A 15,797-nucleotide genomic window follows, 5' to 3' on the forward strand; every position below is an offset into this window, starting at 1 on the left:
CTAGCGGCCCGGACCAGATGACCAAGATTCTGAACTAACCGTTATCTTATTTAAAAGTTATAAGCGATCTTGGAAAATTAGAAAATGGTATCCCTTGACGCCCATGAACACATGGGGCTGAATGGCGTCAACTATCGGGAACGGATCCCATTTTCCCACGGCAGAATTTGAGGAAATCCCTAATAACTTTTGAATACGATAACGCTTAAAACGTGGACATCGTAAGGACAGTACGAGCGGGTTGGTATGGATAGTTAAACTTGAGGAAGAAAACGAGAAAGGACGGACAAACACAAACAAACACATGTGGACACCGTCTTTCTTCGTGTTTGTAGGACTCGGTGAACTTTCGGAGATAGCCGGTACGTTCTGATGTCTCCAACATGTGTCAATTAAAGTTGAACGATTCTATAAGTCACGTTGCAGTGGTAGTGTTGAACGCAGCCATCATGGGAGGCTAAATCTATAGAAACGCTTCTTGGAGAAATAGGTCACCACCTGACGAAATCGCCATACGTAGGATACGTCTTTGGGCCAATATATCCCGGTGCAATCATTCATGTGCCGAGACTATAGCAGCGCGACTTCGGACAAATAAAACGCCGTTTCTTGTTTTCAGGGCCACATGATCACTGATGCCAGCCAGTAAGAGTGAGGCGCCAGCGAGATAGTGGATGAGCAGGCTGCGAAGATACATGCTCATCTGCTATCTCACACGACAAGCTTTCATTGTTAGAATCGCAAGTGAGAGTGTGAAGCACGGCTTTGGGCAACATATTGAAAACACGAAATGACATGTTGTGGTGCCCAGGAGGCGTCTCTGACTAACGTTTACCGCGTCCAAAAAAAAAAAAAGTGATTCCTCGTCCGCCTGATGACGTCAAAGAAGTGTCATGCTATCGCCGGTCGCGATCCTGGCGGCGTCCCAGCAGCGGTGGTGAATGTGGCAGACCCCTGTTCCGTTGCAGGTCGCTCTCCAGCGTGGCAGTCCACGGAAGCTTCGGCAACCAGAAGTTGGGACGCCGCGGTGACATCGACATTCAGCGTTAACTGCACATGGAACGAAGCAGGCATTGTCTGTAGCCGTTTTGTCCATAGCAGCGAAAATGGCACCTAAAGTCCCATTGGCCAAAAGCACAGCAACCCAAATGCTTCGTCACAAAAGCCGGCTCAAGGTCAAAGCGGACGTGCATCAGAAATAAAACGCAAAGCAAAGCACTGCAACACATATGCATCGTCACGGAAGCCGTGAAGCCGTCGAGGTTCGCCGCGCCTGCGCAGCGAGGGAGCGTGATGTCACCGCCGGAGCGCCATGTGAAAAAGGAAAACGTGACGCACTGCGCTTGTAGGAATGCGCTGCGTGTAGGAATGTTCTCGCCTTCTTACACGTAAGCAATCTTAGGTGTATCTGGCGATTTTTGTTTTTCGGAACATATACGTCTAACTGCCGGGATCGTGACAACTGACAGCATAACACTCCGGCTTTGGTGATGTCCTTCGTCGTTACTTCGGGAGCACTTTTGGTGTATGGGCGGCATAGGACGCTAAACACACCAGTCGAGGCGCGTTTTAGGCATCGTATAGTTGCCACTGCAAGTTAGTTGCTTGTTCGCAAAACGTACCAAAGCCCCAACATGAACTCACGGAAATGCAGATGAACTGGGTGCCTAAAGAGTACCCGCGCTAGAAACATGCAGAAGCCTATGAAAACAGAAACCGCACTCGAACCTTTTATTCTAAGCATTCAACGGAAGGATTTAGAGCATAAAGATGGTATTACCGAACCTACCTTACCCCGATGTTGAAGATTGATGGACAATCTTGTTTTGCTTTTTTTTTTTTTGTCAAATCGTACTTTTTATTACTTCAAGATAATTCGAAGGTTGCGCGACCCCCCTCATAAGTCTGCGGTCAAATTAGGTAATATTTCGTGCGAATGCTCAGTGTACGCAGTACCGAATCCGCCGCCATTACAATTTCTTTGTTTACAAACCCGTGTCTCAGAAAGCTCTATACGAAACCAAAATACACAATCGTCTTTTGTTTAGAAAATTGTTGTCAACTAATTACCTGTGTGATCTTGACCCTTTTTAAGCTGGAAATATCAATCATGATAGTAAGACAGAAACAAATAAGGGTAAAAAAGGAAAAAAAAAAAAATATTATAATTCCTACGGGAGTAATGAACGGCGGTCCAGGGCCGCTGAAATGTCGAACGTAATTTCTCAATAATCGAATCTGCTCTCTCCGCAGAAATTAACAGATGTAAAACACCGTTCTCGAAAATCTAACGTAAACACAATAGATGAAAGAAATGCGGTGCGACTAATGTGCACTCATCGTGCAATAGAATTCAACAATATTAAAGCAAAATATTCTCAGTCTTTAAGACCCGTTTATTTCTGTAAAATACAGGGCACTCCTCTTTGAAAAATAGTGACCAGTTCGTCTCCTACTGCAGACGATGTTGTGGTGACGTCACAAACAATAAAAAGAGGTATATATGAGACAAGTCGCCTTTTGGTTCCTGTAGTTCACCAACGCTTTCTAGGGTGAGTCATATGTATAAGGCAGACAGTAGCCCTTTCACAGCACCACCGTAACAGCCATGCTGTCCATATTGTCCACTCTTGTGCACAAAAGGTCAGTGGTTCACAATCACGTTTGCATGGACGCCAGCACTAAAGGAAAGGCACCGAAGGGCACACAAACTCAGCTCAGAATATTGGGCTGAATTCAGAACAGTCAAATCCCAGTGACGTTCATCGTCAACGGCGCGCTAGTACGAGCTTAAATTTATGAGCACTCATTATTCTGAACTGAACGGCACAAACTACATCACATTCCCTCCTTGGGGCCGTCTTGACTTGTTTGGCTGACAACGCAAAGCCTTGTATCTTCAAGACAAGGACCGGCCACTTTGATCCCAGGTTCGTTCGAAACTTTCCACGCAGGGCATTCATTCCCAATATTCACTTCGATGCACTCTCCACTCTTGGAAACTGGACATGTTTCGTCGTCAACTGCTCTTATTACAGCTTGCACGAGAGATCAGGATGCCCCTCAAGGAACTCAGAGCGCGGGCAGCCACGTCTTTCTCATGGCCCACTGTGTACATCTTCAGTTTCGACACTTTTCAAGGTCGTCCTTGCGATTCAAACTTGCATGAGACCGAGCGAGCGGACACCATCTGTTCATTTGAAAACTAGTCAGATTAACCGGTCTACCGGTCATCATCGTCTTCCGATAGAATCCCGAGCCTCCTGCCAACACACTTCACCGACCGGGTAACTTCTTCTTGCACCAGATTGAAGGACATGGCCAGCAGGGCCATGCCAAAGAGCAGGTAGACGGCACAGACGGCAAGCGTGACCTGCTGGTCGTCCGAGAGGGCCGTTCCGGGCACCAGGTCACCGAAGCCGATGGTTGTGAGCGTGACGAAGCAGAAGTAGGCGCTGTCTAGGTACCCCCAGCCCTCCCAGGAGTAAAAGAGCCAGGCGCCGCCGCAGATGTAGCCCACCACGATGCCGCAGCACAGCCAGATGGGCACGGATCCGACGGCCTCGTTGTCGTCTTCGTCATCGTCGTCGTCCAACGTGTTTACCGACTCGTCATCGGCCAGGTCACCATCGTCGCGCCATGCCCTGCGACTGGAAAGCCGTGAGGTGGAGATTGGTGCCAGATCATCTCTTTAACGGTTGCATATAATCACTGTAGGTTATTCCCGATTTTCGTATGCTCTGGTCTGCCGAGCACAGGATGGCGGTTGCCTGATGCGTCATCTAACGAACGGGAAGAGACTGCTTCGCTTAAAAGAAAGCACCACCCCACCAAACAGGGGAGATGATGAAATGGTCTTTCTGAATTATCACAGATACGAATTACTAAATGATTTTGATTAGAGATATGCAGCCACAACATCTCGGAGTATTTAAACTGGATGTGCATACATACAACTCAATTTAATTATGTGAACTGTGAGCATCCACTACTGTGCTCCAGGAGGATGCACTTCTAAGACGCACATAATAGTCAGTTTAAAATTAAACGCCAAGCAAATAAACTTAGTTTACATCTTTCAAAAGCGTGGACACATGGATCACATACGAAAGAGTGTCATTAGAATCACTGCGCTCGAGTTTGAATGCGGCATCTATGAAACACTCAGGTTTCCAAGCTAGCTGCTGTGAACAGTACCGCGGTGCATTGCCATCGAGATCCCTAACAGAACACACTAAAGCAAGCAATGTGGGTACACCAATTAAAAAAAAGTTACAATATTTTGTAACCGCCTTTCATCTTTAAAAACCAAAACAAGCTGGTAAAAGTTACAGGAAGACCCATTGGTGGATTCTTAGGAATGCGTTAGCATGATCCTTGGAAACACCACGTACCCTTGGAAACGTTAACGCTGACTCCTTCATTTTTCTCTTTTGGCTTTCTTTTTTGCTTCCTCTATTTTCTCTGCCTCTTTTAGGCCTCGGTACGGGGTAAGTGTTAGCGTTTCCCAAAAGGGGTCGTGTGTGGCGTTTCCCAAGGGTCATGATAACGGATTCTTGAAGAATCCCCCAATGGATCTTCCTGTAATTTTGTTCACCCCTCTTCTGTATTCTTCCTGTCAATACGTCGATGCCCTGAAATACGATCACTCGTGGAAAGAACCAGATTCATACCACTCGTGGAAGGAACCGCATCTAAAGCAGTTGTAGACTGAATCTCATCCATCGTCCTAACTATACACACACACCACAGCCTACGCACTGCTACTACGTAACCCAGAGCAAAGAACAACCGGCGACGGAAGACCGACAACTGAGCACGCCCGCATTCCACCGCGCCGCGGCGCAACACCTTCTAGATAACAAAGCCATTGCGTTGAATGAGATGGCGCCATCAGAGAAGGCCAACACTGCACTGATTGGACACGACCATTCCGTCAACGTTCGGCTCAAACTTGACTCGAAGCCGAGCGCTGACGCAGCACTCGTTTCCAATCTGTGTCCAGCGATGTCCTTCTCTGATGACGCCATCTCATTCAGCACTACAGCTTTGTTGTCTAGGAGGTATTACGCGGCGTCTCCCTTTCTCTGGCTCCGCGCAAAGCTGTGAGCGTTACTTTGCCGAAAACGAGAGGGCTCTTTCTGACGAAAGCTCAACGTTGTCTGTCAGTTTGTCAGCGCCTGGAAGAGAGGCACAAGTTAACGCGTGCTGACATCAGCGCTTCGAACCAATGGGAGCGTCGCATGCGTCACCCTCTCCCCCTCCTTCCCCTTTCTCCCCGGCACAGGCAGACGGGAGACAACACCGAGTTTTCGTCAAAACGAGAGTTCTTAAGGTTGGTTCTCACACCTGCGTTGGTTGCATTCGCATGCTACCGAAACAACCGTAACGACAAAGTCACCGGGACAGCTGTTCGCCGTACACACCATGGCAAGCGATGCAAGGCGTAGCTTCGCGAAGCAATCGATGAGTCACTTTTGTTGCGGTGGTTTGGTCGTTACTGTCGTTTCGGTTGCATGCGATCGTAACCGTTGCAATGTGTGAACCAGCCTTTATGCCAACACATTAAAACCCAAAATAATACGAACGCGTACATTGTACCCCAAGGCTCCGCGTTCTGCCTTAAGTGCGTTGACAAAGTCTGTTGCAACAAAACATCTGCAGTAGAAGCTCACCTCCAGCACAAGCCATCTACCCTCGATAATACTTCGGTGCACAAGCAGCCAAAGCACGACGGAAGGCAAAGAACGTGGGCTGGAAGCGAAGCTTTTTCTTCTAGATCTTATCTTGACTACTGCTGACGCTCGCTATGACAACCTTAGTAGGAGTAATTTTCCATTCATTGACTAAAATAAGGTGCCTCTACTGTTGTCTTGGACGGTGTTGGTTTAAAACTAGAATGGCTCCAAGTTGACACTGTGATTTTTACACACACCATTGAACCTGTCCATCGCAGCCGATGATAAGCAGTCAGGATCAGAACTGTTGACGTCACGGAGAGGCAAATCCTGGTCTTAACAAAAAAGAAAGGGCGCCACCAAAAATATCTCGGGCTATCACTGGAATGCATAAAGCTTTTTAGCCGAACACTCCCTATCGACGTGCTCCCCTTGGCGGACTTACGTGACAACATGAGATGTGCTCAAACAGCGCCGAACGAAAATGCATTTACTTGCGTCTGGCCTGAGATCGGAAGTCCGGCGCTCCGGGGCTGGAGACAATGACGGAGTCGTCCCCCAGCGCGTACTTGTTGCTGATGACGGGCACTCGTGCTGCCTCTAAGTCGGCCTGCCTGCGGGCCGGGCCGGACCGAGGAGACGGGAAGGCACCCGACAAGCCCGCCCCCACGATTCCAGCGGCAGGTCCGGCCACACTGGGTCCCAGCTCCTTGTAACTGGGCGGTGGCGCCAGTGCTCCTGTCCGAGTGGCAGTGAAGACGTATACACACAATACCGTTGATTAAGTATGCGGCTTTAGCTGTATGAAATGCAATTTACCTGGCACACCAGTATGTTTTAAGCGTAGCTGAACATACGATACAAAACTTGCAACAGGGAATTATCCGTAATAACACAAACAAGAATGAGTTTCGAAACTTTACTTAGCAAAACAAACGGAATAATTTATACCACCTAGGAACATCCATAGGGAAATTAGTTACACACCGCATTCACCGCGCTGCGATTTAGTCAGGGCAGGGTGCACTAGAACTGGGAGGTGTGCAGAACGCGTCAGCCTCTCCGTAGGATCTAAAAGAGTCGTGTGGACGAATTCTGCCGCAGGGGCTTGAGGTGGAGCTGCCAGTCACAACGGGGCCAGGAGTCCAGTTGGGCACCATTTTGCGAGACTGGCTTGGCGCGTTTTAGTGTGACTATTTTGTTCTTGTTTTGCGTACTGTGTTAAGCAATACAATATTGTGTGGTTGCTAGCTGTGCCGAAGAAACAAAGGGCTCAAAACGATGTAAAATACCGCAAAGAAAAAAAACCGGAGCGGTGGTGTCTTGCGCCGGGGTGCAACGTGGGTGACAACACATGCAAAGAAAAACGCTCCTTGTTTGGGACGCCGAGCGACACCACTCTGCTCGCGGAGCGGGATCGTCTGATTCCAAAAACGAATTCTTCTGATGTCACGATTTTTTTTTTCTGGCGGAAAAATATGATGCAAAGAAAAAATAGAAGTTTAAGAAGAAAGTGTTGCTTATGACACGTCAGAGAGAACAAATTTTCCCAAGTGGGATTGCTCTTCAATAAAGGAATTGAGCCACTTCCAGGACGTACCGAGTGTTGAACTCGGTCTGAGCACCAGAACGGCCCCACAATAAGCCACGCCGCACGGTGCAATGTGGGATTGACGAGAGGCCTAGTTGGACTTTTCAGAAAGGTCTATTGTTCCCGCTCAGCACTATGCCCTGTTGCAGGTTAAGAAAACAGAACAAACTACTCTTGAAAAGCACTCCACTCTTTCCAACTTAGCAGAACGAACACTAAAAGAGAAGGTTAGAGAGAAGGCGAGTCGACTCCCCTCCTGTCTCGCGTTCACTCTGCAAAAGCGGAGAGAGTGGAGGACTTTCCGGGAGGAGCCTTGCTCTGCTCTTCTTAACCCTCAACAGAGTACAGTATAAGCACCAAAATGGCGGCGCCCACAAGAAAATCTGGAATCGACTGCCGATACTCTAAGCGTCGCTATGCCTTTTTTCGTGCATGTATCTTGCTCTTTACCCGGTGCACCGGTTGCACGCGGATGATCGGAAGATCCACTCACCGTGTCCAGCAGGGCCACACTGGCGCAGACTCATGGCCTGCTGTTGCAACTGTCGCTGCTGTTGATGCTGCTGTTGCTGTTGCTGGTGGTGAAAACTGCGACGGGCATAGCGTCCTTTGGCCTGCAATAAACGTTTGAATTCTGAGTTCTCGTAATCTCTTCTTTGTGTTTCCTTCCATAAAAAGGGCAAGGTCGTTCGCTTTTTTTTTTTAGTGGTTCTGGTGACGTTACAACGTCGAGCTCTGATTGGCTCTGAGTGAAGGATAGTGGGTATACCTCAAGGAAGCTAGCATTGAGGTCTGACCCACTATCCTTCAATCAGAGCCAATCAAAGCTCGGCGTTCTGACGTCCCCACAATCCCTGAAAAAGAAGCAGATGAACTTTCGCTCCGCATAAGCCACGCCTCGTGTTTCTTAAGCTGCAGGTGTTCTTTTTTTGTATCCCATATACGTGAAGGGAAGATAGGAACCTGGTTTCTGAGCAGACGCTGTGCCCACACGCACACTTGGTTTTGGGCAGTGTGGATCAAAACGGCGCTCGTTGTCTTTCTGCGTACGCCGTTACAGGCTGGACCAACCAGGTACCGAAAAGAGCGCGCGACATCGGCGCATTCGCTGAGACTGCTTTTGACGGCCCGTGATTAGCTCTTTGTCGGTAATTGGCTCTATCGGGTCGTAGCGTCCGCCGCGGTCGGACATGAAGTGAAACGGCGTAAAGTAAACAGGTGGCTTGTAAACACAGTGCATAGTCACGCCGAATGAAGAAAAAGAACACAAGATGTCGCGCGGTGATGAACTCGCCTCCTGCACGGCCTTCCGGTGGCAGATGGAGCAGCAGATGTACCGGTACGAGAACTTGAAGCTCTGCGCCATGGCGTCGCCGATGTTGGACAGGCACAGCAACATGAGAGGGATGCCGATGATCGCGTACAATATGGTCACCACCTTTCCCTGGGGGGTCTTGGGGGCGATGTTGCCGTAGCCTGTGCCATGGACAAAAACGCGCTGTCTCGAAGCGAAGCGCAAAGGCCAAATGGGCCGTGAGTGTGCACACTATTCGGGCAGAGACAGAGAGAGAGGAGACGAGAGCGTGCGGGGAAGTCAGGACGCCGAGCGCCGGTTGGAATAATTAGTGGCTGGACGCAAAGCTAGCCTTTGACTCCACTGCACTCGTAGAACGCTTTCGAATGAGAAAGTCAAACGCCGGCGTTCCGCGCCAGACGAGTGCTGTGGCATAGCCTTCTCTATACTCACAAAGTCTGGCAGGTGGACGACGGAGCGATAGAGTGCCCGGTCGCAGATTTGGAGCGCGAGGATCTGCTAGCACAGAGCATCTAAGAGCCATTTCTCCGGGAACCTAGATGTCAGCGCAGAGCTTTTGTAGCGGCCAGGACCCGAAACACACTTGTTCGCTCGGGAGAAGTGTGTTTCGGCGCCTCGCCGCAGCGGGGCGCCAGTCACGTGGCTGTCCTAAGCTAAGCTCGTAAACTACCGCCCGATCCAAAGGGCTCAGCCGGATTCATCCACCCTTCCATCCATCCTCTCATTCGTTGTCTGCCACTCCACCTTTTCCATTTCGGCGGCCGCTTCTCGGGGTGATCTGCCCGGCTTTGTCGGTATATAGGAGGCTATGGCTGCGGAGACAAAGGCAGCTAGCTCTAGGTCATGCTGCTCTAGGTCTACCTACTGATTATTCCAACCAGAGCTCGACGTCCTGACGTCCCCGCGCGCTCTCGTCTCCTCCTCTTCCTCACTTTCTGTCCGCATAGTCGCTGACAGAGTGAGAAGGTAAGGCCGTGCTTTTCGAACGTCCGACATCAAGCACGCGCTCCATACCTTCCGCCGTGCTTTGTCTGCTCGTGCGTGCTCAAGGTAGCACGAGACTTCGAAGCGTTGCCGAAGGTAGAAAGCTCGCCTGGAGGCGAGGCAACCGAAGCTTTTCCGTGTCGCTCTCTATTTGTCAGTGATCACGGACGTAAGGAGCTAAAACATGGGGTTGGCAAAAATTGCAGAAAAAACATATCTGCCCACTGTATGTCAGCTGATTCTTAATTTCATATGCTTTAGTGTATATTCTTTATTCCAGGCAAAAACGTCCGAGAGGCTAGGGCAAAACTAAACGAAATTGCTGTGTGACCCGAAACCCGTATATCCCTGATTGCATCACTTAAATCTTTTAGTTACGGTCACACATGTTATGAAAAAAAGTGTGTTGTGTGTGTAGTTTTAGACAGCAGGAAGTTGATCAGACCCAGCGGGCTGCTGGTGACTCCTCTGTGGATGAGAAATTTAACCAGTGCATTACGACTGCATTTCTTTTTAAGATGCATCACGTAGCTGTGATTACACAAACGCACGTCGGTGCGGTGCTCATTCAGATCAAGCTTGGCAGAGGTGGGAAACATGCCCAGGGTCCCCGGTTTCTGCACAGCAGGTTTTGACTCTATACGTGCTCCGAGCTGCAGTGCCTTAGCACACTTGGCCACCGTTCCTCCAGCCTGCCGGTTTGTTGACGTAGTTTGGTTTTTCTCGCTGGCGCGCTTGCAATGCACGTTTCCTGTAGAGGTAAGGGTAAGGGCAAACCAATATCTGCTGCTTGACGTAAGTACCTCGTCTATCTTTATTTTCCAAGTTGCGTGCAGCACTCGCGGAGGCGAGGGCGCGAGAGCGTAGCTTTGCGAAAAGATTGGTTAGCACAAACACTCGCGGATAGCAGATTCTTTCGAGAGCCATGCTCCCGAGGCCGTCTCATTGCTTTCGAAATTTTGGGAGATGAATTACACTAGGCTGACAAATACTAAACACTAGTCACCAAATCGCCACAAATCAACATGGTTTTGAACACACGGGAGTTCTGAAGATCGCTCGATTGGCCAAAAGGCTTATTTTGATCCCTCGGCAAACAAACACTGGTGCTTGCCGAGCTAGTTGAAACAGGAAGCACCCCTCTCTTTCTCTCCCTCTCCCTCTTCCTACATGGACCATCATCACGGTCGGATGGCGAAAACTCAGCAATCGAGCCCGAGCACGATGCAGAGCGTGCTTGGACATGAGGCTCAGCCGAACGTGACGCCTCATTCGTATCCGATCAGCGTCTTCGCTTGATCTCACTGTGATGACGTCAAACTTCTACTGCACAGACTTTGAATATTATTGGAGCTTTTAGACCAAGCCATAAGTTTGTGCTACATAACAGCGACCGCCACTTTCGATTAAAAAGAAGAAAAAAAAGGTCTCCTTGTGCCGTAGGTAAATGGGACGCAAAATAATACTGAAATACGGTTACGTATCATACACCTTACCGAAGCTGATAATTTTATGATGATTCATATTCTCGCTCAGGGACATACATAATGAGGCCAAAATTAAAACCCAACGTGTTTATTATTTAGCAGCAATTTCGGAAGACTGCCGTTTTTCTGCGCATATTAGAAAGTTTTAGAATAGGGGGCCCCAACGTTTGGGTTTTCTGAAGAAATGGGGGGACCCAAACGCAACAAGGTTGGCGTCGACGGCTTATAGAATAGGGGTTTTGCAATGCTGCGCAGCGCATTTACGTTTCCCGCTTGCAGCGCCAATGCGGCCAACGAGCGTAATACTCAAAAAAAGAAAAAAATATTTAAAAAAAACGTAAAACATATGCGCTTGGTAAGTTCTTTTGGTTTGCAAATAATAGTTAAAGTCAATCCCAATCACGCCGGCTAAAACAAGAGACAATCTAAAATCAGTATAAATGTTGTTGGCTGTATTCAGTCACAACAATCGAATCCGTAGAGCTCCAATTTGGCGCTCGTTCTAGGATTTTTTGAAGCGTTCGTGTGCGCTTTCACCGTCTGTCGCCGAAGATTTCCTTCAACTATGCCGCAACTGAGATTAACGCGAGCGAGCATACTCTGCGAGCAGCTGCTTTATTTAGATCTGAGCTGCTGCGACTTGGATGCCTTGTTTTTAAGCTCAGGTAACGTGCCGCCAACGAAATCCTCTCCGAGCCACGGAGTGGCGATACGTCGCCATGTTAACAATGGACCTTTTCCGAGAAGCGTTCTGCGCACGCGCGAGCGCCCGATGCCAAGCGGTGGAAGTCGGCACGAAAATTCGAGGAAATTCGAAATGAGGCTGTAAATCGACGAGTAGAACACGTAATTGCAGCATATATATAATTGTGTTACACAAAAAAAGAAAGTGGACGGAAAGAAAAACACGACGTTTGGGTGAGCGCTACGGATTTCCCTCTTTAAAGTCGCGTTAGGCCTACCTCGTTGCGTTGGGCACGCGACGCTGCTCAGGGAGCGAAGCAACTGGTAACGTAGCTCCCATTATCGATGGTAGCGCAGGTAGGTCACTTCCTCGACCTTTAGTTCGTGCAGCCACCGCCTGGTGCCGTCGGTATTTGGAAAAGGTCCATTACCGCGTCTCTTTAGGCTTAGGAACGGCCAGGATACGGGACGATCTTTAATATGGGGCGAGCCCACCGCTCATTCTTTGTGACTTGAGCGAGATAAAGCAAAGCAAAAGCCGGTTGCACCATTCATTGTCAATGTAATTGGCTAATACTGCAGCGGCCATGACGAATTTACTCCGAAGCGAGCGGAAAAGGCGCCGCCATGTTTGCCGACGCAACCCGGCCCCAAGCAAGTATAGGGCCCCACACCACTTCTCGAATTTCGCGTTGGGGGCGAGCCCCAACCCAAAACCCAAAACGGAGTTTAAGTTCGGCGCATGCGCAGTGGTGAGCCCCTATTTCTTTGGGGCCCCCAAGCTTTGGGGCCCCCAAGCTTTGGGGCCCCCTATTCTAAAGCGCTACATTATATGATGACAGAGAAGTATCGCCAAGTTAAGCAACGCGACTGGAATAAACGCGGCTGGTTTCATCGTGTGACTGATCAGAAACAGGAGTTTGGTTGTAGAACGGCCCCTCTGCTGCCTGTCATAATCTCCCGTAAGGTGATCGCGTCACTTGTGCGCGGAAATTAAATTAAAATAAAAAAAAAAAAAAAAAAAAAAAAACGTCGCGGGTTTGGAGGTGGTAGTGTTGCATCGTGGTCAGCGCAGTTGAAGGCGTTGGCGCCTTGAGTAAAGAACTGGCCGTATTTTTCTGTAAACAAAAGAAAAAAATTACTAATGGGGCAGTGAGCAACAAACCTGTACAAACCCACTTGCAGGCGTCTACCAAACCAAGTGTGGCATATAGCCATATAGCTCAAGAGGAGAACGGCAGTGAGGTCCTTCGGTCTTCCCGCCTCCAGCGCGACCTTTCTACCTTCGATGAGTCTTCGACGTCTCGTGAGCCTCGAGCGTGCACGCACAGCCAACGCACGGCGGAAGGCAACGAGCGAGTGCTCGAGGCCAGGTATCCAAAGGAGACGCCCTAACGCTTTCGTTTCTAGCGGCTGTCTCGAACGAAGCGATTTTTATGCCTCATTCACACTGGCGGATTCGCAGGCGAATACGCGGGGAAATTGACGCTGCGAGGGGGAATCCCCAAGCCGACAACGGAATATTCGATTGCCGGAGCAATCGGTCCGGGACTGATTCTTCCCACGCAGAAAACGTTTCCACGTCGCCGCGGCCAATCGGAACGCACAGAGGAAATGGCGCTTTCTGGCGTCACATCCTGGTCGAGCCGGCCGAGCCGCCCGGGTCGGCTGCCGCCAGAGTTGTCGGAGTTCCCAAGTTGTGCGAATGGCGCCGTCTCGCTGGTATCGTTGTGTTGGCGGAAATACTGATCGAGACTCAATTATTCAACCCTACTCGACAAGCAACATCTGAGCAGCGAAGATAGTGCCCACCAACATTAACGTGAGTGGTACGTACGCACGTTGTCTTTGTTTGCTCGTTATGTTATTATTGCCTTTTCGTATCGACGGGAGAATGTTGGGCGCTTTCTCGGCACCGCGGGTTAGCGTGAACTGCAAGAGAAAGTCTGCGACCACTCGAGCTAGGGGCAGTCTGCTTTGACATCTTTATTCTTTATTCATCATTGTCCTGCAGCGCCATCAGGCATTATCGCAGGGGGCGAATAAACTCTGAAAAAACATTTCTGAATTCGCGGCACACACAATCGCACTGGGCAAGGCATTCCACTCCTTAATTGTTTTAACAAAAAAACAATTTTTGCCCAATTCCGTCCTGGTGCGGTATTCTCTAATCTTATGAATGTGGTCTTTTCTTTTTGAGACATAATTTGGTGGTCATAAGTAAAATGAGCTATTAATGCCAGTTTTATTGTTATAAATGTTGTATAAAAACTTCAAGCGCAAATTTCTTCGTCTTAATGCCAATGTAGACCATCCCAGTTCTTTTATCATGTCGGTTACACTCTCAAAGCGGCCGTACCGCACCAAAACGAAACGAGCGGCACAACTCTGAATTCTTTCTAAAGCAACAATGTGGTTTTGCTGAGAAGGATCCCAAACGGTGCAGGCGTACTCTAGCACTGGGCGCACATAAGATAGATAGGCGAGCTCTTTGATAGATTTAGTTGATTTTCTTAAATTTCGTTTTAAAAATCCAAGCGCTCTGCCGGCCCTCATAACAACGTCGTTAATGTGCGCGTTCCAGGTGCAGTCAGCTGACAGAGTGACGCCAAGATATTTAACTGTTTGCTGTTTTGTTACGGTTTCATTATTCAGTTGGTAACATGTTTCAACTTTTGTTTTGGTTTTGCGGGTAAAACTAACATGGGCACATTTTTTAACGTTTAACTCCATCTTCCACTTTTTACACCATTGCTCTATTCGATTCAGATCACACTGCAGCCGCGTGGAACTCCCCTCGTCTGTTATGCATGTATAAACAACACAATCATCGGCAAACAATCGTACCTGTGAATTTACACCGTCATTAATATCATTAACAAATATCAGAAACAACAATGGACCCAAAACGGACCCCTGCGGTACACCAGATGTTACCATAACGGTATTTGAAGTTTTACCATTTAAAACAACACGCTGAAGACGTGATGACAAATATGCTTTTATCCAATTTAGGATTGTCGTGTCAAAATTCATGCGCTCTAATTTGTATAATAATAGTTAGTGTGACACCGTATCGAACGCTTTTTTATAATCTAAGAAAACACAATCAATCTGTCCGCCTCCGTCAACCCCCGTCATTAAATCATGATGAGAGAGATTTTGGGGGTTAATGGCGCAAAAGCTACGAGGCCATCTGCGCCAAACTAATTGTAAAGACCATTGTATTAAAGGAGAAGTTTTACAAAAGATTGACCAAAAGGCTAGAGTCGGTGTAAAAGGCCAATACTGCTAAGAAATTCCATTACCCGTTCAAAAGAGACTAGAGGATTCTCTCCCACAAGGAGAGCAGGATGAAATGGGATATGATATTGGAAAAATTCAGGGAAATGAATGTGGCGCTTGGACTGAAGGCCGGGACACTGCCACAAGATATGCAAAACAGTGAGCCTGTCACCACACTGATCACACACAGGTGGATCTTCTCCCGAAAGCAGATACCTATGAGTTATAAATGAGTGTCCAATTCTCAGGCGGCACAACAACGTTTCATGAAGTCGGCTCTTGCATGAAGAACTTTCCCAGACTCCCAATGTAGGTTTGGTAACATGAAGCTTGTTATCGCACTCCATGTCCCATTCCAATTGCCAAGAATGAAGAATTGAGGACTTCACCAAGGGTTTAATATCTTGATAGGGTAGACAGGAGAGCGATTGTGGAAGGTTCCCGGCAGACCCTGCAAGTTTGTCGGCTTCTTCATTGCCATCAATGCCAGTATGACTGGGCACCCAACAAAATTTTATATTTTGACCCCCATGCAAAGCAGAGTTAAGTTTATATCGAATTTGTTGTACAAGCATATTTTTAGTATCTTTAAGAGAGCAAACTGCAAGAATCACACTTTGAGAGTCAACAAACAGGACTGCCCTCAGTATTTTACTATTGATAATATATTCAATCGCCATTGATACCGCATAGAGCTCCGCAGTAAAAATGCTGGCGATACAATCAAGTCGTTGAACCTTGGAGAAGCTTTCAGAGTATACGGCGCAACCGAC

At 48.4% G+C, this 15,797-nt stretch overlaps 1 protein-coding gene across 1 annotated transcript in view; it reads right to left on the bottom strand.

Moving 5' to 3' along the window:
• Positions 1–2,362: 2,362 nt before the first annotated feature.
• Positions 2,363–15,797, bottom strand: part of LOC8036193 (TWiK family of potassium channels protein 18) — a 62,029-nt gene continuing 48,594 nt past the window's right edge. Inside the window, exons 2-5 of the mRNA XM_029973956.4 lie at positions 8,564–8,745; positions 7,763–7,883; positions 6,173–6,416; positions 2,363–3,650 (exon numbers count right to left, since the gene is read on the bottom strand). Of these exons, the coding sequence (XP_029829816.1) occupies positions 3,224–3,650; positions 6,173–6,416; positions 7,763–7,883; positions 8,564–8,745 (974 nt within the window). The 3' untranslated portion in view covers positions 2,363–3,223. The remainder of the gene's footprint in view (positions 3,651–6,172; positions 6,417–7,762; positions 7,884–8,563; positions 8,746–15,797) is intronic.

Source organism: Ixodes scapularis, unplaced genomic scaffold (genome assembly GCF_016920785.2).
Source record: "Ixodes scapularis isolate PalLabHiFi unplaced genomic scaffold, ASM1692078v2 PGA_scaffold1__304_contigs__length_218370807, whole genome shotgun sequence".
NCBI lineage: Eukaryota > Metazoa > Arthropoda > Arachnida > Ixodida > Ixodidae > Ixodes > Ixodes scapularis.